Genomic DNA, 25,887 nt, shown 5'->3' on the forward strand with positions numbered 1-25,887 from the left:
ACACACATGCTTATCCAAAGTAACATTTTGGTTATCTACTGATGTCTGTACCACAGAAGGCATAAGAAAATTTATTTTACTTTTAGCAATTATAGCTAACTTGTCTATTTATTTTATTCATGATATCTATTTGTTCGTTATTTTTTTTTAGCATTGGTGTACATCGATTTTATCATTCTAATAATATTTCTTGCTGCTACTAAAGATCAATGGAAAAAAAAAATCTTTACTTAAGAGGTGGATATATTTCATTCCCATTAACTATAGAGAAATTTCTACCCAAAGCAACACAGAATGCTGTTCACAACAGCAAAATTATCAACTCTAATAAATCGTTTCTCTATACTGTTCAAATGATTCTTCATATTTTAGTATGATTATTATTAGAATTTAAATATACAAAAAAAAAAAAAATGCTATGTTAATCAACAAGATTTGTTGATGCTTTGCAAATAGTCATTATTTTATAAATACATTTTAAAAAATTTATGGAGACAACTACTGGGTTATAGCGTAAAACTTTAGTTTAATATAAACCAAAATCAACACTCGACGTTTCAACTTTCATATGAAGGTTATCCTCTGGAGCATACACAATATATACAGAGAAACAAGCTGCATTATCTACATGGTTTGCTAGAGTTACTGACCAACCGTTACTACAATTATTGGCCTGACCTCTGGTGAGGGAGGGGGAAACGTTTACTACATCAAAGCTAAAGTCTTATTATTATTATCTATTAGGTTACAGAACAAAGAGTTGCTCTCCAGCCTAACTCTTTATATTTATATTTAAAAAAAAAAAAGTGATTATACATATAAATTTCAACCAATTGGTATGGAATAGTTTCCTAAAGTATGCTAGATAATAAGTGGGCTGAATATGTGCCATCCAAATTCTTGGAATTTTTATGCCACCATTATTGTTGAGATTAGGGTGGTTAATCAGAATTTCACAGGCTTTAAATTTTCTTTCATACCAGGTTTTTGTATGATGTAAAGTGAAAGTACTTTTCCAATTTGGTGTAGGGTGTTGAGAGCGTGATCTGAGAGGCCTGCTTCGCCAAAATTGTTATATTTAATGTGTCGTTTGTGTTCTTTTTTTTTTTTACGTATAGGGATTGTACGTCCAGTTTCACCAATATAAAGTAAGTTGCAGGTGCAGTAGATGCAATAAACTCCAGGATGTGACAATGGGAGGAGAGAATCCTTAGAGGAGTTGAATATGCTTTTTATTATAGGTGGTTTAAAAGTATAATCTCAATGACACTTTTAAACCACCTATAAAATTAAAAAGTGTAGGATTCTATTGAATTTGTCTGATAACCCTTTAATGTATGGGATGGCTATAGTTTTACTGTAATCGAGATTCGTTTTTGTTTCATGGAGTATTTTATTAATAGTATTTTTGTTATAGCCATTATTTATAAATGTGTTGCTAATAATTTTCAATTCTTGTTTAAGAGCTTGTTGATTAGATTATAGCTCTGTTTTGAAGGGTGTCAATGACTCCAAATTTTTGCAATGGGTGGTGATATGAGTTAGCATGTATATATTGGCCAGTATGTGTCGATTTGCGGTAAACCATGAAGGATAGACTGCCTGAGGGAAGATGCGTGACCAATGTATTCAGGAATGGGAGCGAGTTCTGATTTTCAATTTTGATAGTAAATTGTATGCGTTCATGTTGTTTGTTCAGGAATGTGTTTAATGTTTGTCGGCCGTGTGACCAAATAACGAAAACATCGTCAACGTATCTAAGTCACACCATAGGTTTTAGAGTGAAGGAATCAAGAGTGCTTTGCTCAAAAGCTTCCATGTAAAAGTTTACAATTGGCAGGGGATAGTGGTGAGCCCATGGCTGTACCTTCTTTTTGTAGGTACAATTTATTTTGCCACATGAAGTAACCGGAACGTAGTACATGGAGAAAGAGGGTCATAATGCAGGCGGAAATTTGTTCCATAGGAGAAGAATTGTGTCACTGATTGGGACATTTGTAAAAAGGGCAGAAACGTCAAAACTAACTAATAAATCATCTTTGCCGAGTGTTATATTTTTAATTTTGTTTATAAAGTGTTGTGTGTGTTCTTTAATAGGAGGGGGTAATGACCTACCAACTCCTTGAGTGTTGTTCAGTAACTCTAGCAAACCGTGTAGATTGTAGTGCAGCTTGTTTCTCTGTATATATATTGTGTATGCTCCAGAGGATGACCTTGATATGAAGGTCGAAACGTTGATTGTTGATTTTGGTTCATGTTAAACTAAAGTTTTATTCTATAACATGGTAGTTGTCTCCATACTTTTTCAAAATGTATTCTGATTACTGTGTAAGCATGAAAGAAAGGATAATTTTATAAAATTTCTTTATTTACATTTATATATATATGTTTCAGGCATCGTTTTCAGTAAAGTTGGACATTACGAAATTACCAAATGCTGTCGAAGAACTTCAAATTTTCATTCATTCAGTAACTGCAAGTGAAGAACTCACACCACAGAACAATGATGTATTTATTGCTGTGCCTCTTAAATCACTTGCTGACATAGAAATAATTGGGTATGATGTGTGCAGTTTTTGTTTCGTTTTATTAAATCACTGTATTCCTTATGATTTATTATTATTATTATTACTGTATCATCAAATTCCTGATATATACCCTCAAAGGGTGTACAGAATATAATACTACTACATGAAAAATTACATCATTAGTAACTTCATATCTACAATTTTCCTCCAAATCAGTCTGTTACCTGTCAACATTATCAGATCTTATACTTCTATCTTCTAGGACCCATTTTACTGGTATCGATATACCTATATCTTTGTCTTCCTCTGGGTCTTTTTCCTGCTAACCTGGCAGAGAACACTTGTTTTGATAACCTTTCCCCTCCCATTCTGTTTAAGTGATCGTAACACCTGAGATTAGCTCTCCTAATGCATTCCTGGATGCTGACAATGTCAAGTTCTTTCCAAATATCCTCATTTTTAATGTGATATTGCCATTGATGACATCTGTTCATGCCTCTAATCTTTCGCAGGACCCTCATATTTGCAGTCTCTAGTCTTTGATCAAGTGTTTTACTTCTGATCCAGCTCTCAGATCTATAAGTTAAAATTGGCTTGAATACTGTCATATACTGCTAATTTAGTGTTTTGGCTAATTTCTCTCTTATTCCATATAAATTTATTCTGTTGACTTCCTACCATACCGGCTTTGATTCTGTTGTCTATTTCCATATTTAATTTACCATCTTCACTAACGTTGTGCCTAAGTAGCTGAAATGTTTTACTTGTTGTATAGGGTTCTCCATTCACAATGTAGTTGATATTTTCAATGCTTCAACCTAATTTCATTGTCTTCACCTTGCTATTGCTGATTTTCAAACCAAATTTATTGCAACAGTTATTCAATTTAGTCAGGGAATCTTGCAGACTTGTAGCAGATTTATTTAGAAGTATAACATCATCTGCATAAAGCAAAGAGCTGACATTAACATCTCCAATTTTTATATCATGTTTAATACCACTTTCCTTCATAATGTAATCCATATATATATAACGAATAACAGAGGGGATAAAGTACATCCTTGTCTGACACCAGATTTAACATTAAACCACCTTCCTGTACTTCCTTCAATTCTAACTGCTGACTTACAACGCAAATAAAGACTAAGTATTGCCTGATATAATGGCCCATTGACACCATATAACTGTAGCATTTTGAATAGTCTCTCTCTCTTGGCACTTTGTCATATGCCTTTTCCAGATCTAAAACTTAAATACAGATCTTTGTTATACTTCCATGATTTCACAACTATCTGTCATAAAGCGAAAATCTGATCCTGACAACCTCTATTTGGTCTGAATACAGCTTGTTCTTCACCAATTCTTTTCAACCATTTCTCAAGTATACTTGCGTATATCTTACAGGAACACTCAGTAGAGAAATACCTCTGTAAAACTCATATTCAGTTTTATTTCCCTTTTTGTATATGGGTACTATGAGCTTTACTCCAATTATCTGTAATTCATCCCTCTGTCCAGGCCTTCTGAATTATGCAACACAGTCACTGTAAGACTTTATATACCTCCATACTTGAACATTTCTGATCGAATATCATATACTCCTATCACCTTTTCACATTTCAGGCTTTTGATCGCTTTTTCTGCTTCAAGTATGGATATGTATTCCTGACTGCATGCCTGGTCAGTGTTTTTTTAACACTGTGATGTGAACACTGCATGTTTCATTTAGCAATTTTTTGTAGTAATTACTCCACTTCAAGGTTATTATTATTACTGTATTTACTCAAATATAGTTTGCATTTTTTTATCCAAAATTAAAGTTAAAAATTCGTGGTGTGAGATTATTATTATTATTATTAAACAAGACCTCATGGAGTCAAAGACTCATCTAGGAGGTCCTTTTATCTCACACACATCTCATCATACCGGGTCTTAAACACATTCAAACTCCTTGCAGACACCACACTCTCAGGCAAGGCATTCCAATCATTCACAACTCTGCACGAAAAAAACCTGCCTCTCACTCCCCTACTCACACCCTCTTTATACAGTTTCCAGGCATGACCTCTGGTTCTCCCCTGATCTCCCACTATTCTCTGTAGAACTTCTCCACCATTGATCCTATAACAACCCCTTACCAACTTGTAGGTCTCTATCATATCTCCCCTCTTCCTTCTCTCCACTAGACTCTGCAAATTACATCTTTTCAATCTTTCCTCATACTCGACATTCCAGAGGTCAGAAACTACCTTAGTCAGTCGCCTTTGGACCCTTGGAAAGGGTCCAAAGGCGACTGACTAAGGTAGTTTCTGAGATACATGTGAGGATTTTCAAAAACTGAAGTTTTTTTCAGGAAGAAACTAAATTGATGTTTATAATTAAATCCTCAGTATTCATTATAATTTAGAATTGCTTACATTATAAATGAATGCATTTAAATGTTTATTATCAGCATTATTATGTGATCAGCTGCTCATCTTCATGCAATATATTTGAAGCTTTTAGCGACCATGCTTATGTAATTTAATTAATTATTTCTAACCAAATCTTTTCCCAAGCTTTCAAAATTCAGTTGCACAACAGTCCTAACGATAGTCTCTTAATCTTAAGCCACCCCCATGCAATCCAAGATCGAGAAGTCAATGCCTTCACTCCCTCATTTCCTTTAATGGTTGCTTCCATCTCTATGCATATGATTGGTGCAGTATTAACAAAAGCCTAAACAAAAAGAATTTGTTAGCCCCTAGCATTTCTTTCTCATGGTTTAGATAAAGAGAAAGAGATTTCCTTCCTTACTTTTCAGAGGAAGGTGATTTAGTTTACTGTAGCGATATTTCTGGACTGATAAGCAAATTCAACATAAAATATGAAGTCTTTGATTAGAGGTTGTTTATTGATTCCTCAAAAAGAAGCCTCAAAGCTGTGCTTCTCGTTAATTACAATAAGTATGCTTTAGTATCAGTAGTGCATTCTGTGCATTTGAAAGAACGATACAAAAATTTAGCCTACATTCTCAGCAAACTTAAATACATTGATCATGGGTGGACAGTTTGCAGTGAACTTAGTCATATCTATGATTTTGGGACAATAAGGAGAATATACCAAATACCCATGCTTTTTGTGCGAGTGGGATAGCAGAGATTGAGAGCAACATTGGATCAAGAAGGAATGGCCAGAAAGAGTCAGATTAGAACCTGGAAGTAAAAATCTGTTACACGAAACTTTGGTTGCTTGGGAAAAAATCCTTTTACCCCTGCTTCACATAAAGCTGGGATTGATGAAACAATTTGTCAAGGCTTTGTTGAAAGAAGGAGAGTGTTTTAAATACATCTGTGCAAAATTTCCAGGATTATTTACAACAAAATTGAAAGAAGGTATTTTTATCGGTCCAGACATCAGGAAACTTTTGAAGGATAAACTGTTTGAAGAAAAAATGGCAACTTTTGAAAAAGAAGCGTGGAAAGCTTTGAAAGAGGTGGTGACCAAATTTTTAGGAAATCACAAGGACCCCAACTATAAAATGATTGTGGAAGACATGCTACAGAAATTCAATGATTCGGGATGCTCCATGAGCTTAAAAGAGAACTTTCTCGACTCTCATTTAGACTACTTTCCTGAGAAACTAAGAACTGTCAGCGAAGAGCAAGGAGAGCAATTCCACCAAGACATCAAGGAGATGGAAAGATGGTATTAGGGCCTGTGGAATGTCAACATAATGGCAGACTATTACTGGATGCTGCACAGAGACGACCCAGAAAAGTTCAAAAAGAAGCTTTGAAGGAAAAAGACACCACAGCAAAATATAAAGTATGTACTAAAGACTAATCTTTGATTACTTTAACCTCCCTACCGGCCAATGTGGATGAAATAGTGACACCAAATTGCACTTCTTATCCATGTTATTCAATGGGTTTTAGAGCTTCGTATCCAGATTTATCTGGACGTCGTGGCCGGTTGGGAAGTTAATTAAAAATTTATTTTCCAATACTTTCATTCCCAAAATGTTTAAGAAAATTTTAAATGCTGTTATTTTACTTAATATAATGTGTTTTAAAGCTAGTTTACTGTAATATTGAGATCTATTTTGTGAAAAATCCTTACGTGATAGTGAAAATTGGAAGAGATATTTTAAATCAGCGGTCAAAAATAAATCAGAAACAGTTAATAGTTCCAGACAACTTTTCATGACTCGAATTTTGCAAGCCTGTGTAGTTATCAAAGTTGGGGAGTACTTATAATTCCTCACCTTGACCACAACTGCAGTTATACACACTGGCCTATAGCTCAAGACTTCTGTCTTAGAACCATGCTTGTGGAGTGGTACTATTTTGCCTTCTTTCCACTCTTTAGGAAAACCCACTGCAAGACTTACATTAAACAACCAGGTCAAGGGCATAACCAACTTTTGTGCAGATTCCTTAATATGCAGTGATATGTCATCCATCACCACAGCCTTATTAACATATAACCCAATCAACACCTGACACACCTGCTACCTCCATATGAAATCAGCTAACTCACCTTCAACTGAAAAAGCCCATATAAAAATCCTCTTGTCACACTGAAAATTGAACTCAGGGTCTTTTCCAGTAAAAGGCACTATGTCCCATTCTTCCCACTGTGCTATGGGGGTGCAATGTGAATATAACTGAACAGTGAAACATTTTTCTTTACAATGAAACATTTTGAACTGTCAAATCTGCATTTCTGACAATAATATTGATGTGTATATCAAAAAGTACTCATAACGGTGATAAACGCAGCCTTGCCAGATGTTGTCAAAACAATTCTCAAATGTTGTCAAAACAATGGTCTGCAGTGTTTGTTGAGAGCTCCTGATAAGATAAGTGTTATTTTAAGTTATCATTGACAATTTTGTTTGAATGTTACATAGTTTTCTTTGCTTTGCTTAGTGTGTCTGTTTATGTGTTTTTGGTGTTTCAATTATTAATTTGAGTAAATATGATAGTAGCGAGCACATGGCTCCCGTAAAAAGAAAAATGGCAGCTAGTTATAATGGTTAGTCATCTTTGTTAAATAACTGTAATATGAAGGAGTTTATTCAGTGTACTATCTGCGAAATGTACACTTTGCGGAGAGCGGTTGGAGTATGGTTAGATGATAAGGGAGTGAATGTGTGTAGAAAATGTAAGAAAATGAGGAATTAAAATGCATTTCAGGTCATGAGTGTGATATTTCTGTCAAATTTCAGAATAAAGGAAATAGCGATATGATAAGAAATTGCAAGGTTGTACGAGAGAACTGTGAGGGCGTGAATGTAGAAAGTGTGAATGATGAAATAAATACAGAGGAAATTAATGGTTTAACAGTTAATAAAAAAGATGAGATAGATGCAATGAGTGAGACTGCATTGTTGAGCGGAGCGATACATAGAGCAAAACGGCAACTAGAGCGTATGCACAAATGTCTACCGAGTGTACCAGCCAATAATAAAAAGTATGATAGGAAAAATAAGAATATGTTTGTGAATGTAAACAAAATGAAGGAAAGAGTGCTATATGGAGATTCATTAGTAAGAGGTGTGTTAGTAGAGGATTTGACAAAATCGTACCAACCTGGTGCAACGATCAAGGACGTGAGTCTATTAGAGAGCAAAAGGAAAGAGTGAAAGAATTGATAGTTGTGGTATGAATGATTTGAAAGGAGATAAAATGGAAATGATAGAGGACCTGAATGAATTGTTTGAGGTAGCAAAAGAAAAGAGTGAGAGAGTTAGGATGATCAGTCTTTTGCCAAGGTACGACAGTGAAATATTTAGGAGGAGGGCCATAATTGCAAATGACTTTATGCGTGGGTTATGTGTGATGAGTGGTGTGGAATTTGTGGATGTGTGGAGTGAGTTCGATGGGCAGAAGGATCTATATAACATGGATGGTTTGCATTTGAATGGATTCGGTGTAAGGAGACTTGAAAAAGTGTTATTTAATGAAGTGGATGTGCAGAACCAGGGAAACTAGATTTATTAAGTGGGGGGGAGTAGATATGCAGACCATAGGGAGGCAGTTGAGTGTATGAATGAGTATGAAAGAGAGGAATTGTATGCGAGAGAGCCGCTTACATTTGAATGAGGAAGGACGTAGGCATCTGGAGAGATTGCTGTTCTGAACGACTCAGTGTGTCCCAGGGAGGATGATAGCAGGGGTGGCCTCTTGTGGGAATGGATACTTGGGAGAAGGAGACGAGATCAGGTAACACTGAGCCAGAGGCTTTGGAAGGCTGTGGAGGCTTCGGAGGCTTTGGAAGGCTGTGACACTAATGATTCTGAAAGCATATAGTGTGAGGTGGAGGTGGGCAAGACAAGATATTTAGTGGAGGTGTTGCTACAGACCCAGGAGCACAGAGGATGGGGGACCAGGAGATGTTTAGACAGTTAAGTTTGGCAAGTGCAAGAAGAATGATTGTTATGGGAAATTTTAACTACAGTAGTATAAATTGGAGAGAGGAAGATGCATGTAGCAATAGGGGAATGGAATTTCTAGAATTCTTGGGAGAACAAATGTCTTAGGCAACATGTAACAGAGGGAACAAGAGGTTCAAGAGTTTTGGATTTGGTTATAGCATCAGAAGAGTTGATAAAAACTGAGATGACATCTCTCCCACCAGTTGGAGAGAGTGACCATATGGTTTTGACTTGGAAAATGAATAGACATGCAGGAGTATCAAAGAGACAGGAACTTATGTGGAATTATAAAGCAGGTGATTATAATAGTCTTAGACGTCAACTTCGGGAAGTTTCATGGAGGGAGGAATTGGAAGGCTGGGATATCATTACTGCATGGGAAATTGTGAAAGAATATATGTTAGCAGCAATGGTAAGTTGTATACCAGGAGTGGGGAAGAGGACACAATTTGAAGTAAAGTGGATGACAAACAATATTAAACAGGAATTGCATGCGGGAAAAGAGGCTATGGAAGAGATATAAGGAGACAGGTAAAGAGAAGATACATGAAGAATACAAGACACAGGCCAGAAGAGTGACTAGTATGGTAAGGAAGACGAAACTGGAATATGAGAGGAGATTGGCCCTAAGATCCAAAGAAAATCCTAGGGAATTTTTTAGCTATGTGGCCAGTAAGAGGAGAAACGACTTTGGAAGAACGATATTGTGGGATAAAAATGGGAATAGAGTGAGTAATGCAGAGGACATAGTGGAATTGTTCAATGAACACTTCATTGGAGTATTTCATCTTGGAGGAGTCAGTTTTAATACTAGACGGATAGGGCAGGTTCAAGGTTTAGAGGTGTAGGAGGAGAGTGTGTTTCAGATACCGAGTACTCTGGATGTCAGTAAGGCTTTGGGACTGAATGGTATTTCACCACGAGTTTTGAGAGAATGTGCTAGGAAACTGACAGTGTCTTTAACCTGGATTTTCAATGAAAGTCTCCTGCGGGAAAAGTGCCCATGGAATGGAAGGAAGGTAAGATAGTGCCATTGCATAAGGGCTGTAGCAGACTGGAAGTGTCTAATTATAGGCCAGTTTGTGTGTCATCAGTAGTTACTAAGATCTTCGAGAAAGTAGTGAGGGACCATATATAGCATTGGGCAGATGAGGGTAATGTTATCTGCAAGAGTCAACATGGATTTGTGAAGGGGCACTCTCGTTTTAGCAATATGCTAGCATTTTATGATAAAGTTACAAGAGCATTAGATGAGGGCAGAGCCGGCGCTGGGGTCTTTGATGCCCGCATGCAATTTCTATCTAAGTGCCCCTGTTACGGTCTGGGCATGTGTGGTTCTTTTACGATAATAAAAATTTAAATTATTTAAAATTTCTTAAATAAATTTTGACAGAACAGCCACACGTTGGTTCGCTAAATGTAACGAACCGGGAGTGTTGACTAGGCAGGATAATCATTAAAAACCCGTATATTCAAAAAATTCTCAAAAGTTAAAGCAAATTTTAAAGCCACTTCACTTTAATCGTTGAATATAATGATACAGGGATTACAGCCTTCTCACCGACCTGAATCGCTAACAAAAATAAAATGAATTTTAATTATAGTTAAAATTTATTTGAACTAAAGTTTTAAAAATTCTTGCATTTTACAAGTTACTAAACTTTTAGTAACTTGTAAAAATTTTTATAAGTGGAACTATCTTTTAGGAAATTAAAAGAAACTCGAGAATGATGAGAAAATAATAAAAGAATTCAGAAATAATTAGAACATTTAATGAGTATTCAAAAAATAATATCTTTACAGAATAACAGAAAATAAATTAAATTACATAAATATACTTGAAATTTTTTTTATTAAAATTTTAAGGTTTTTGATTTCATATTCACAAAATTAGAAATAATGGTCTTAATGTCTAATTCCGCACATATATCATTTTCAATAGCTATTAATGCCAAACTAGCAGGCCTTTTTTGTGACCTACTTGTTCTTAAGTAGGTTTTAACCTACTTAATTTTCTCAGAAGTGACCAGCTTTTCCAGCCAGATGTGGTGAAATCAAGTTCATGGATGGTTGAGATCTATCTTTCCTTTCTGTTTTTATCCAGCATTGCTATGAGCTCCTTAGCAACAGTTGGGTCTTCAGTCACTTCATATTTGGCTAAAAGTTCCTCAGTTTCTCTACTCCAGCTTGGGATGTAGTTTTCTGTAGCCTCTAGGAATAGACGTTTTGGCTGCAGTTTTGATTAGTTTAACAAATCTTGGATAGCAATTAGGGGTGGGTGGAACAACAGATTCCCTAATAGGACAATGCTGACTATTAGGGAATCTGTTGAGGATGGTTCTGGTTGTTGGCAGAGGGTGGTCTTCAGAGTCTTTAGAGACTATGCACAGATCTGGGATGTAGGTTCTGTTCCATCTGACTGAGTGGAGAGTGCCTTCCTGCTTGGCATTGTAAATCAAATACAGGTTATATGTGTCCATCCAGTTAACTATATTATTACTGTCCCAGTTGTTAGAGGAATAGCCCCACATGGTGTTGATGAAAGTTGAAGTCGCCAAAATAGATAGCAGGGTGAAGTGGTGCCCAGTCCATCTGATCAGGCCAGGATTGCGATGGTGGTTTGTAGACATTGTAGATGGTGGTATTTTGATTTTAATACCTGTGGAGTATTCTGCATCAGGTACACGTTGGGTTATGTCCTTGAGGCCAGCTTGGGAGAGCCAAGACATCAATTGCTTTGTCTTTGGCTATTTTGCCAATGACTTCGGCTTTGATAGGTAGTCCTTCTATGTTTAGGAACATATCTTGAGAGAGCATTGTTTATGGGACTGTAACTTATTTTTCAAAGCTTGCCCTCCACCCAAACAAGCAATGCAACTTGTTATTCCGGACAGCGATCAAGCCGGCATGGAGCTTTTTAAGTTCTGTATTCATCATAGTTGCTGTAAATGGTCCAGGAGGCTTGGTTCCTTTGGATGCCTTGTTTGAGTCATTGTTGGATGATTTGAATTTACTTGATTTTGTACATTGCAGTGTGTGTGTGTGTGTGTGTGAGAGAGAGAGAAGTATTCATCACAAAAATTAAAGGATTTATGAAAAGAGAATGAAACAGGTGAACAAGTTTGTATTAAGTATTTCAACAGTGAGTGCCAGATAGGTGGTGGAGAGAATGAAGTCAATGTTAGTAGACAGATAGTATTGACAGTAAATTGGAAAATGTTAGATGTCTGAATTAATATTGAACATGCACCAGTGGAAATGCAGGAGAATGAAATATATGTAAATAGTGCACTTGAATGTTATCCTTCACACAACAAAGTGCAAAAATGAAAAGTTACAGAAGAGGCCAGAGATTAGCATGGCTGAGAAGAGAAAGAAGCAGATGGTCCAAGGTAAAAATCGAGATTGTGTCAAAAAACATAGTAAGGAGAAAATTACGTATGGAGACTCAAGTGATCACAGGAGTACTTAACAAAAGTTTCCTGGTGCAAAAATGAATGATATTAGTCATGCTATCCAGATGCAAAAAGGTAGGGACAAAGAACTTGTGTCTTGGTTCTGTACTAATGATCTGATAGGCAAGAGGTATTCTATGAGGGAAGATGTGAATAAGTTGTTGTATGAAACAAAAATGAAGAGCAAGGAGGTAAAAATGGTAAGTCTCCTGCCACACTATGATAGAGGTGAACTGAGGAGAAGGTGACTGGTAGCTAATGAATCTATACATAGGTTATGCAGAAGAAATGATATAGAATTTGTGGTCTGTATTTGATGGAAAGAAGGATTTGTATAAAGCTGACAGACTGCATCTAACTGGTTTTGATGTTAGGTGTTTAGAGAGAGAGAGAGAGAGAGGTTTGTTCACCAAACCTCTCTCTAAACACCTAGAGAGAGAGGGGTTTGTTCACCAAGCATGCTGAAGTGCAAATTCATGAAAACTTAGGCAATTGGAATGGATGCAAGTGAATATGTGTGAGGGCACCCATTGAGGAGACTGTGTGAAATGACCAATAGGTGCAGAATCTAGTCTCTCAAACCAAAATATTGAATACGTTATCAGTTCAGGAAGTAAAGGTGGGTGGGAGCCTAAAGGGATGCTAATGTTAGAAGTATCAGGAACATGAGGGATTAGTTTTTGGCACTGGTCAGTGCAACCTTGCCAAAAGGTAGAGGCATTAGTGAGACTTAGCTAACAGCAGATGATCTAGTTACAGGGATAGAATGTGAAGGATTTAGTATTTTCAGGGTCAATAGAGAAAATAGGATGGGGATAGGGGTACTGCTGATGACAGAGATGAATTGCAGCCAAAAAGAATAAGAGATAAGTAGGAGGGAGGTTGTTCATTTGTGATGTGTAATGTGTGATCAAGAAACAGTCTGATGTGTGATCAAGACTAATTGGACAAAACATACGGTTAGATGCTGCTATAAGCCAGAGATTCTATGGATGATCTGGAAGACATGCATTAACTAATTAGTACGATAAGTGCAGGTTGAGTGATTATTATGGGGACTTCAACTATGGAGATATAAATTATATAAGGAAGCGAAATCACATGGTAAGAAGGAAATGGAATTTATGCACCTCCTGAGAGGTAATTACTTGAGGCAACAATGTGATGGAGAGGGACCCGAGGTGTAAGAATATTGGACCTAGTTACAGGATCAGAAGAGCTATCCATAACTAAGGCAGCCACATTGTCTCCAATTGGGGAATGTGAGCATGCAATCTTGACTTGGGAGATAGTAAAAAATGGGGAATATTCTGTCAAGAAGGGGGTATATGCAGAATTGCAAGGCAGGCTATTATGACAAACTTAGGAAGCTTGAAGCTGTACAATGGCACAAAACCCAGAAAGGGAAGGATGTTAGTAGAGTATGAGAGATAGTTCATGTGCTTCTAGAGGAAGCTATATTAAATTGTTTACCTAAAGCTGGCTGAAGGAATGTGAACTGCAGAGTTTGTTGAGAGGAAGTTACAGGGTGGATACTGAGGAGTTCTTTCACTTGGTGGAGCAGCAGGAAGGAGTGATGACAATGGGTCATTCCTGGAAAGTTTGAAAGGAAGCTATGAACAAGAGGGTGAGGAGTGGTTTCTTTGCATGGAGGGTGGTAGAACCATGGAATGCATTGCATGATAGTTGTGAGAGCAAGAATGGTCAATGAGTTCAAGGAGTATGATAGACTTTGTGATTCCTAGGAAGGACCTCCTGCGATGAGTCTCTTGACTCAATGGAGGCCTGAATAATAATAATAATAAAGGGGGTTAATCAGGTAGGAGTTACATGGATGAGTAATATCATATAGTATGAGCAGCAGAAAGAGAAAATGCTATGTAGGGTATATAAGGAGAAAGGTGACCAACTGTTTGTTGGTCACCTTACAAACAGTACAAGGGTCAGGCAAGAAAGATGATCAGCATGGCAAGGAAGGCAAAATCAAATTATGAGAAGAATGTAAGTGACCAGGCCAAAGGAAATCCCAAACAGTTCTTTTGTTATGTGGCAAGTAAGAGGAAGAATGACTAAGTAAGAATAACCTTACAAGGGTGGTTTGAAAAGTTATCGGCCTCAACCATAGATGGCAACACTATCGAAAAGATTTTTTTTTTTTACTATGTTGGTACATCTGTCATAAGCATCCATGTGAAATTGCGAGTCATTGTATCAAGTAGTTTGTTTTATACAACTTTCTGATAGGAAATGTGTTGTCTGTAACACTTGAAATGGATAAAATTGAGTATCGTGCAGTTATAAAATTCTTTGTAAAAGAAGGTTTAAAGCCGAAAGAAATTCATTCGAAGTTCATAAAAGTTTATGAGCACTCTTCTCCTTAATTTTCAATAATTAAGAAATGGGATGCCGAGTTTAAAGGTGGTTGTACCAGCCTTGAAGATGATAAACATGAAAGACATCCAAAATGTGTAACAACACCAGAAATCATTGATCAAGTGCACAATATGTTATTGGATGACTAGTGAGTCAAAGTGCGGGAAGTTGCTGAGACTATAGGCATTTCAAAAGAACGTGTAGGATATATTTTACATGTAGAATTGCAAATGAAAAAGCTTTGCGCAAGAAGGGTGCCATGCTTGCTTACAGTAGATCAAAAACACACTCGCATGAAAAACTCCGAACAGTGCTTGGAGCGTTTTAACAAGAAAAAATCTGATTTTGTGGGTTGATTTATTACTATGGATGAGACTTGGATTCACCATTACACACCAGAATCCAGACAACAGTCAAAATAGTGGACAGAAGCTGGTTGTTCAGTGCAAGAGATCATGGCATCAGTATTTTCAGATGCTAAAGGCATTTTATTTATTAATTATCTTGAAAAGGGTAAAACAATAACTGGGGAATATTATTCCGATGTTTTAACCAGACTAGACAAAAAAATTCATGAGAAAAGACCTGTTTTGCAGAAGAAAAAAAATCAGTGTTGCTGTAGCATGTGGCGGTTAATTTGAGCTGTGTAGAAGAAAGTGATTTTTAATTGGTGAATAGTCCGTTTTTTTTTTTCCCGTTTTTCTACGTTTTTGAGTGCTAAATTGTTTCTTTGAATACAAGTGTACTTCAGTGATTGTTTTTTGGAAGTTAGTTGCTGTCGCGATATAATATATTTTGGTTACCTTCGGAATCAAATGCATAACGGTGGAAGACAAAACGAAGCTAAGTTTCATTACTGTATTTAGTTATATTTCATTTTATTTAGTGTACTTAAATCTTTTGTTTTGCTTGTAATTGTTTGTACTTTTTTTTTCTATTTATTTAACGGAATTTATTAATTGAATAATTAACGATTACGCTACTCGGCAGTAAGGAATGAAGACGGATTCAGCAGCAGTCGCAAGTGGCATATCGCCAAGTCCTCCGCCATTCAAGAACTCAGTTATCAGCAATATCATAAGGGACTTTGTGGCATTCTGTACTTGTGGTATGTATGCGTCTCGGGAATTATATATGTGGCTTGTGAAAAAGAGCAGAGAGCGTATATGCGCAAAATACAGGCAGTTGGAGGAAATAAGTGCATTAGAAATATCGATATCCGACTTTGTTGCTCCAGGAACAGGGAATGAATGTAGAAAGACAAGTAGTGTGATAGGAGAGAATGAAAAAAAAAATAGTTGATGGTGTGGAAGGTGTGAGTGACTGTGAAAGTTTAAGAGATAGTTTTGTTTGGGAGAGTGAATTTAGATTAAGAGTGACTGACCTGGAGAGGGAGATAGATGAGTTGAAAAAGGATGTGGAATGTCTTGTGAATGAGAGCAGAAGTATGAAAGATAAGATTAGGAGAATGGAAGAGATAAATGCAAGGAGAATCAGAGTAGGAGAGAGAGAGAGAATTTAGGAAGTATGAGTGAGAGGTATGGGGGTGCTAGAAGAGGAGAGAATGGAAACAGTAGAAGAGAGGGAATGAGAGAGCGGTATGGGAATGCTAGCAGATGAGAGGATGGAAACAGTAGGAGAGACGGAATGAGAGAGAGAGAGATATGGAAGTGCTAGAAGAGGAGAGAATGGAAACGGTAGGAGAGATGGAATGAGAGAGAGGTATGGGAATGCTAGAAGATGAGAGGATGGAAACAGTAGGAGAGACAGAATGAGAGAGGGATATGGAAGTGCTAGAAGTGGAGAAAATGGAAACAGTAGGAGAGAGGGAATGAGAGAGATGTATGGGAGTGCTAGAAGAGGAGAGAATGGAAACAGTAGGAGAGAGAGAGAGGTATGGGAATGCTAGAAGAGAGAATAGCAGTAGAGGAGAGAGAATGAAAGAAGAGGAGAGAATGGAAACAATAGGAGAGATGGAATAGTAAGAGGTATAATGTATGGCGACTCAATGATCCGTGGTGTTTAAGATAGGATGTGTGAGGAGTGTTTGCCAGGAGGAACGATAGAAAGGGTGGCTTTGGCAGTTAAGAGAGGTGAAAGGGTGGATGAGATGATTGTGATGGCAGGAACGAATGACTTGAGTGGTAATGTAAGTCGGGCAGTGAGAGATATGAGGTTTTTGCTTGAGACTGTACGGAAGAAGACAGAGAGAAGAAAAATAGTGTGTGTGTTGCCTAGGTATGATAATGATGAGCTGAGTAGAAGAGCAGTGATAATAGCAAGAATGTGTGACAAGAGAGGACTGGTATATGTGGATGCTTGAAATGCGTTTGAGGAAAGAGAGGAATCTTATGCGAGAGACCGTTTACATTTGAATGAGGAAGGACATAGGCATCTGGAGAGATTGCTGTTCTGAAAAAGTCAGTGTGTCCCAGAGAGGATGATAGCAGGGGTGGCCTCTTGTAGGAATGGATACTTGGGACAAGGGAGACGATGTCAGGTAACACTGAGCCTAGTGGAGTCTAGAAGGAATAATTCTGGGTATAGAAACAATGGCATTTCTATGCTTTATACTAATGCCAGGAGTATCCGGAATAAGGGAGAGGAATTGGTGGTGCAGATAGCATCAGTCTGGCCAAAAATTATTGGGATCACTGAGACGTGGTTGACAGAAGGGGATATAATAACAGGAATAGAAGTCGCTGGGTATAGCATTTTTCGTCAAGATAGGAGCAGAAAGCGTGGTGGTGGGGTACTGCTTATGATAAGTGATGACCTATGTCCTCTAAGAGTGGAGGCTTTGGAAGGAAGTGAGACAAATGATTTTGAGAGCATATAGTGTGAGGTAGAGGTAAGCAAGACAGGATATTTAGTGGGGTGTTGCTACAGACCCAGGAGCACAGAGGATGGGGGACCAGGAGATGTTTAGACAGTTAAGTTTGGCAAGTGCAAGAAGAATGATTGTTATGGGAAATTTTAACTACAGTAGTATAAATTGGAGAGAGGAAGATGCATGCAGCAATAGTGCAATGGAATTTCTAGAATTCTTGAGGGACAAATGTCTTAGGCAACATGTAATAGAGGGAACAAGAGGTTCAAGAGTTTTAGATTTGGTTATAGCATCAGAAGAGTTTATAATAACTGAGATGACATCTCTCCCACTAGTTGGAGATAGTGACCATATGGTTTTGACTTGGAAAATCAATAGACATGCATTAGTATCAAAGAGATGGGCACTTATGTGGAATTATAATGCAGGTGATTATAATAGTCTTAGACATCAACTTCGGGAAGTTTCATGGAGGGAGGAATTGGAAAGCCAGGATATCGTTAGTGCGTGGGCAATTGTGAAAGAATATTTGTTAACAGCAATGGTAAGTTGTATACCACGAGTGAAGAAGAGGACACAATTTGGAGTAAAGTGGATGACAAACAATATTAAACAGGAATTGCATGTGAAAAAGAGGCTATGGAAGAGATATAAGGAGACAGGTGAAGAGAGGATGCGTGAAGAATATAAGACACGGGCCAGAAGAGTGACTAGTGTGGTAAGGAAAGCAAAACTGGAATATGAGAGGAGATTGGCCCTAAGATCCAAAGAAAATCCTAGGGAATTTTTTAGCTATGTGGACAGTAGGAGCAGAAATGACTGTGGAAGAATGATATTGTGTGGATAAAAATGGGAATAGAGTGACTGATGCAGAGGACATAGTGGAATTGTTCAATGACCACTTTATTGGAGTATTTCATCCTGGAGGAGTCAGTTTTAATACTAGATGGATAGGGCAGGTTCAAGGTTTAGAGGAACAGGAGGAGAGTGTGTTTCAGATACTGAGAACTCTAGATGTCAATTAAGTTTTGGGACTGGATGGTATTTCACCACGAGTTTTGAGAGAATGTGCTAGGGAACTGACAGTGTCTTTAACTTGGCTTTTCAATGAAAGTCTGGCTTCGGCAAAGGTGCCCAGGGAATGTAAGGAAGGTAAGATAGTGCCATTGCATAAGGGTGGTAACAGACTGGAAGTGTCTAATTATAGAGCAGTCTGTGTGTCATCAGTAGTTGTTAAGATCTTGGAGAAAGTAGTGAGGGACTGTATACAGCACTGGGCAGATGAGGGTAATATTATCTGTGAGAGTCAACATGGATTTGTGAAAGGGCGCTCTTGTTTTAGCAATATGCTAGCCTTTTATAATAAAGTTACAAGAACATTAGATGAGGGAAAGGCATATACAGCAATTTTCTTGGACTTAGCAAAGGCATTTGACAGGGTGCCACATGATAAGCTGATATATAAGTTGCAACACATGGGTCTGGATGTCATATTGGTCAACTGGATTCAAGATTGGCTGTCTGATAGGTATCAGAGAGTTGTGTATGGTGGAGCAGTTTCAAGGAGACAGAAGGTTACAAGTGGGGTCCCACAGGGCTCAGTACTAGGACCTATATTGTTTAACCTTTATATCAATGACATTGCCAGTGGTTTGCAAACACTTCAGTTGTTTGCGGAAGATGCGAAGCTGGGAAAGGTTATCAGTAATTGTGCAGATGTGGTAGCCCTGCAAGAGGATTTGAATAAGCTAGATAGATGGGTAAATGAATGGGGGTGTCAGTTTAATGCAGCAAAATGTAAGGTCTTGAGGTTTGGGAAACATCGATGGGATGCTGCATACTCTATGGGAGGAGTTATACTGGAGGAAGTTGGGTAGACAAGAGATCTGGGGTTGATGATTGATAGAACCCTGAAGTTTAGGGGACATATTGCAAAGGTGGTGAAGGTAACACAGAGGATTGCTGCAATTATGAGAAGGACACTGACCTGCAGAGATAAGAAGGTTATCATTCCGTTGTATAAGTCTCTGATCAGACCACTCTTGGATTATTGTTCTCAGATTTGGTCCCCAGGATTTGAAAGGGATAAATTAACTGTGGAAAAGATACAAAGACGGATGACAAAGATGGTCTCAGGACTGTACAAGGATAGTTATGAGAATCAGCTGAGGGAATGTGGACTGCAGAGTTTGGTGGATAGAAGAAGGAGAGGTGATATGATTGAGACTTTTATACTGTTGAGAGGTGGTTACAGGGTTGACACTAGAGAGTTCTTTCACTTGATTGAACAGCGGGAAGGAATGATGACAAGAGGCCATCCCTGGAAGTTATGAAAGGAAACTGTGAGCAAGAAGGTGAGGAGTGGTTTCTTTGCATGGAGGGTGGTTGAGCCGTGGAATGCATTGCCTGATAGAGTGGTGAGGGCGAGAACAGTCAACGAGTTTAAGGAGTGGTATGATAGACTTTGTGTTTCTTAGGGGGAACCTCCCCTCGATGAGTCTTTTAACTCCATGGAGGCCTGAATAATAATAATAATAATCTTTCATCAGGACAATGTACCTGCCCACAACGTTGTTTTGGCAATGTGAAAATTAAGGAATCTGAACTATGAATTGTTGGAACATCCACCCTATTCCCCAGATTTCTGTCTCTGCCTAAAGCTCTTTCATGCTGGTCAATGTTTTGATTCAAATCAAGAGTTGACTGCAGCTGTAGAGGGGTATTTTGCAAATCTCACTGAGAACCACTACAGGGACGAGATAACGGTGCTGGAGCATCGCTGGAATAAATGTATTAGTCTTAAGGGAGATTATGTTGAAAAATAAAAATAATTTTTAAATTATAAATTCATTTTTTCATTGTTAGGCCAAGAACTTTTGAGACCGCCCTCGTAATTAGTGCTGATGGTCACGAGGTGACAGAAGTAGATAAAATAGCTAAGTTACTGAGTGATCACTTTGCAAGGTATATCATCCTAGTTAGGTTACTGTTTTAATATATGTGTGACTGTCACTAATGTGGGAATAGGTGTATGAATTGGAGGTTCTTAGGATTAGGATATTGCAGAATCTCACTGTAAATACAGCTGTGGAATTAGATGGGATATCTGCTTGGGTTTTGCAAGAATGTGCATAAGAACTGGCAATGCCTCTAACTAAGCTGTTTTAATTTAAGTTTCAGATCTGGTAAAGTTCCAAGGGAGTGGAAAGTGGGCAAAATAATTCCCTTGCATAAGAGATGTTCTAAGACTGCAGTAGCAAATTATAGACCAATTAGTATTTCAGGTCTGTTGGTAAAAGTACTAGAAAAATTGGTCAAAAAGACAATTCAAGAATGGGAGGATAAAAATATGATTCTGTATGAGGGGCAATATGACTTTGTGAAAGGTTGGTCATGTGTTAGTAATTTACTAACTTTTTTATAATGGAGTGACAGCTGAGTTGGATTAAGGATATGGCTAGCATTATTTTTCTGCTGGATTTTGCAGATGCATATGACCAAATACCTCATGGATCTCTGTTATGTAAATTAGAACAAATAGGAATGGACATAACAGTGTTATGGGCATTAGAGGGTGGCTGCTGGACAGATATCAAAAAGTGGTATCTGGAGAAGCAGAGTCCATACCCAGTGACTAATAGTGTTCTGTAAACCACTTCTGTTTAATTTGTACATAGGAAATAACCTGAAATGAAATATTCAGTTATTTGCGAATGATGCAAAATTAGGTACAGTAATAGTTAATCAAGGCAAAGTGTGAGAGCTTGCAGGATGATTTACAAGGGTGGTCTGAAAAGTCCTTGGCCTAACCTGAAAAAATGAATTTATAATTTCAAAATTATTTTTATTTTTATTCCAGCGATGCTGCAGTGCCATTATCCCATCCCTGTAGTGGTTCTCAGTAAGATCTGCAAAATAAACCCTCTACTGCATACTGCAATCATCTCTTGATTTGAAGAAAAACGCTGACCAGCCAGGAAGGGTTTAGGTTTTGGGAAGAGAAAGAAGTCAGAAGGAGTCAAATCTGGGGAATAGGGTGGATGTTCCAACAATTCATAGTGCAGATTCCTTAATTTTCCCATTGCCAAAACACCTTTGTGGGCAGGTGCACTGTCCTGATGAAAGATGATTTTTTTCTTCTGAAAAACAGGTCTTTTCTCATTAATTTTTTTGTTTAGTCTGGTTAAAAGATCAGAATAATATTCCCCAGTTATTGTTTTATCCTTTTCAAGATAATTAATAAACAAAATGCCTTTAGCATCTTAAAACACAATTATTATTATTATTTGACACCTCGAGGGAGTGTGTGCCAACAGCATCGAACAATTGGCCCCTTCCAACTACTAACCATGCTCAAACTTACTTAACTGAGCCATTAGTAGCAGAGGCTCTGCCAACTGACCAACCTTTGCCGGTAATGCCATGATCTTTCGTGTGGATGGAACAGACTATGTCTTCTTTGGCTCAACCAGTTTCTGTCCTCTGTTTTGACTGCTGTTTGGATTCTGGTGCGTAATGGTGAATCCAAGTCTCATCTATAGTAATAAATTGACACACAAAATCAGTTTTATTCTTGTTAAAACACTCCAAGCACTCTTCAGAGATTTTCATGCAAGTGCGTTTTCGATCTCCTGTGAGCAAGTGTGGCATCTTGCACAAAGCTTTTTCATTTGTAATTTTTCATGCAAAATATATCCTATACGTTCTTTTGAAATGCCTGTAGTCTCAGCAATTTCATGCAGTTTGACTCACCCGTCATCCATTACCATATCGTGCACTTGCTCAATGATTTGTGGTGTTGTTATACTTTTTGGACATCCTTCACGTGGATCATCTTCAAGGCTGGTACAGACACGTTTAAACTCGGCAGCCCAATTCTTAATTGTCAAAAACAAAGAAGTACAGTGCCCATAAACTTTTATGAACTTCAAATGAATTTCTTTTGGTTAAGCCTTCTTTTGAAACAATTTTATAACCTCATGATACTCAATTTTATCCATTGCAAGGGATCCGGACAACACTTTTGTGTTGTCTATATCCCTTGAAATGGATAAAACACTTCAGACATCTGTGTAAAACAAACTACTTGATAGAATGACTTGCAATTTCAAATGGATGATTTTGACAGATGTACTAACATAGGGAAAACAAATTTTGCCGATAGTGTTGCCATATATGGTTGAGACCAAGAACTTTTCAGACCACTTGTAATTAGGTTGTCAATTTGGAGAAAAGATAATGGTGGGTGTCAGTTTAATGTGGAGAAATGTAAAGTTATGCATTTTGGAATAAATAGATTATAAGCTGTGTACCACATTGATGGAATTGTACTCCAGGAAACAGATGAAGCTAAGGATTTAGAGGTGGTCGTAGACAGAGTTGAAGTTTAGAGGACATATTTCTAAGTAGCTAATATGATTACTTGGCTATTGAATATCACATTAACAAGTAGAAATAAGGAAGTTGCTATTCCCCTCTTTATAAGAGCTTGAGACATCCACATCTGGGTCTTGGTTTCTTTGGGATGAGGAAGCAGTGAAGTGGATTTAGAGGCGAGTGACCAAGATGGTGAGTTGCCTGTGGAACATTCCCTATGAGGATAGATTGAGGCTGTGTGGACTGCAGAAATTGGCAAAAAAAGAGGCGATATGATAGGAATATTTAAGTTACTTAAAAGGTTTTATAGGATTGGTGCAGAGGAAATGTTTCAGCAGTTGACTAGAGTGGGAAAAACAAGAGGTCATCCATGCAAGTTGAGTAAAAGTGTGGTTAGTAGGGACATGAGGACCAGATTTTTCATTTGGAGAGTTGTGAATGAATGAAATGGGTTTCCACAGTCAGTTGTGCTTTTAGTGCTTTTCTGTTAATGGGTTCAATTAGAGGTGTGATAGATTGTGTGGATAATTTGGGTCTCCTGCGATGAGTCGTCAGACTCCATGGAGGTGCCTGTACGATAATAATAATAACCGACTTTCTACGGGATTCTTTTATTTCTTCTCCATCCCATATTCTATTCAGGAAATCTGTAAGGCTTGATTTATTATTATTTCCCAAGACCTCATGGAGTCAAAGACTCATCTGGTAGATCCTTTTATCACACACACACATCTCATCATACTGTGTCTTAAACACATTCAAACTCCTTGCAGACACCACACTCTCAGGCAAGGCATTCCAGTCATTCACAACTCTGCACGAAAAAAACCTGCCTCTCACTCCCCTACTCACACCCTCTTTATACAGTTTCCAGGGATGACCTCTGGTTCTCCCCTGATCTCCCACTATTCTCTGTAGAACTTCTCCACCATTGATCTTATAACAACTCCTTACCAACTTGTAGGTCTCTATCATCAGCATATTTGAACATTTCCATGTTAATATTATCTTCTCCATGTGATTTGTTTTTTAATTTATTTATTACATTATTAATTTCTACAGAAATGTGTTCTACCGGGTTATTTTTTGGAATATGCTATTTCTGCTGCTAGTATATAATCATAAATCCTGAAAATATAGCCTTGTAGTTTTATCAATCGCATCGATTCTTACATTCTTAACTTGAAATTTTATAAGTTAATTGGATTAAAATTTGTTAAATCTCTCTCTAAATTAAATATGAAAGTATTTCAGCTTTCTCTTTGCTTTTTTAAAGATATTGCTATCTTTCTTCATTTGATCTAGTTCATAAATATATCTTGAATGCTACTTCCTTAGTGTAAGCAGGCATGCATATTTGTCAAGCCCCAGAGGATTGCTGCAATATTGAGGAAGATATTGACTAATAAAGCTAAGATTGCGGTAGTTCCATTGTATATAAACTTTGAATAAAACTTTGATCTTTCTTTTAAGGTTACACGATGATCAGAATTCATATTTATGAATTTAGGGACACAAAATACACGTGTTTGAAATGATTATTTTACTTATTAATAAAATAACAACTGACGTTTCGACCCCCTGTATTGAGGTCATCATCAGAAAAATACATGTGTATATAAAAACAAGCTACATCCTCTTGCACTCTACAAAGGTAAACCGAATCTACGCTGTTGACTGATCTTTTACTTAACCTGACCTCTAGTGGTTAAAAAATAAAACACTACACTAAACCCTGCTAAAGTCTTCCCATACTAAGATTTTCTTCTGGACTTGTACAGTTCAGGTTGCTATTGATTGTTTAAAAAAAAAAACTTCACCAAGTCTTTTTCTATTGAGATATTTCTTTGGCTTGTTCTGTTTGATATAATGGTTGCAAATGGGTCCTCACACTCTTGGAATGGTTATACCATCATTTTTGTTCAGGTTAGGTTTGTGTTTGAGCATTTCACATGCTTCTTTAAATTTCCTCTTGAACCAGGTTTTGGTGCGGTGTAGAGACCTGGTACCTTTCCAATCGATTCTGTGGTATGTCTGGAATGTGTGGTCTGAAAGGCCGGTTTTTCCAAAATGAAGGTATTTAATGTGTTGTTTGTGTTTGTACTTCCTAATTGGGATGGTTTGTTCTGTTTCCCCTATGTATGGTAGGTTACATGTTAATTGTATTTTGTAAACCCCTGGGTGGACTAGGTGTGGAAGAGGATCATTGAAAGAACTGAGTAGGTGTCTTAATTTTGTCAAGGTTTTGATGTTGTACTTGTGTAGTGTTCTATTTTTTTCCAAATGCCTCTAACATAAGGTATGGCAATGGCATTCTTGAAATCTTTTTTGTTTTAGTGGTGTCTTTGTGGAGGATCTTGTGAAAAGTTTTTTTACTCTATCTATTTTTTATAAATGTATGGTTGATGATCTCATATTCCTGGTTTAGAACTTGCTCATTTGAACAAATAGTTTGAGCTCTGTGTTTAAGGGTACTTATGACACCTAGTTTGTGTTGGGTGGTGGTAAGAATTTTTGTGTATGTACTGGCCTGTGTGTGTGTGTGTGTAAGTTTGCGGTAGACTGAAAAGGAGAGATTGCCTGAGGGAAGACATGTGTCTAGGAAAGGAAGAGAATTGTTTTTTCTATTTCAATGATGAATTGGATATGTTTGTGTTGTTTGTTCTGGTGGCTAAGGAATGTATTTAGTGATTCACGGCCGTGGGGCCAAATGGCAAAACTATCATCAACATATCTTAGAGATCTTAGACCTCTCTCGATATGATAAATAATATCTAGTGTGTTTACTGACCTCGGCACAATGGCATAGTTTAGGCCTTTTTCTAGCAGTGAGAGTTCACCTTCGGTGAGGTTGTAGTTTGATTTGTTGATAACCAGGCCATGGTCCAATTGTGGTTAGTTGCT

General features: G+C 37.5%; 1 protein-coding gene across 2 annotated transcripts in view; it reads left to right on the plus strand.

Annotated features, from left to right (window-relative positions):
* The window catches only part of LOC150094569 (integrin alpha-9-like), an 806,800-nt gene that overhangs the window by 584,181 nt on the left and 196,732 nt on the right, over positions 1–25,887 (plus strand). For both annotated transcript variants that reach the window (XM_090411876.1, XM_090411877.1), the window contains exon 20: positions 2,395–2,558. In XM_090411876.1, coding sequence (XP_090268002.1) covers positions 2,395–2,558 — 164 coding nt within the window. The remainder of the gene's footprint in view (positions 1–2,394; positions 2,559–25,887) is intronic.

This window comes from Typopeltis vanoorti, chromosome 22 (assembly GCF_054136105.1).
Source record: "Typopeltis vanoorti isolate ZY-2024b chromosome 22, IOZ_Tvanoo_1.0, whole genome shotgun sequence".
In the NCBI taxonomy this organism is placed as follows: domain Eukaryota; kingdom Metazoa; phylum Arthropoda; class Arachnida; order Uropygi; family Thelyphonidae; genus Typopeltis; species Typopeltis vanoorti.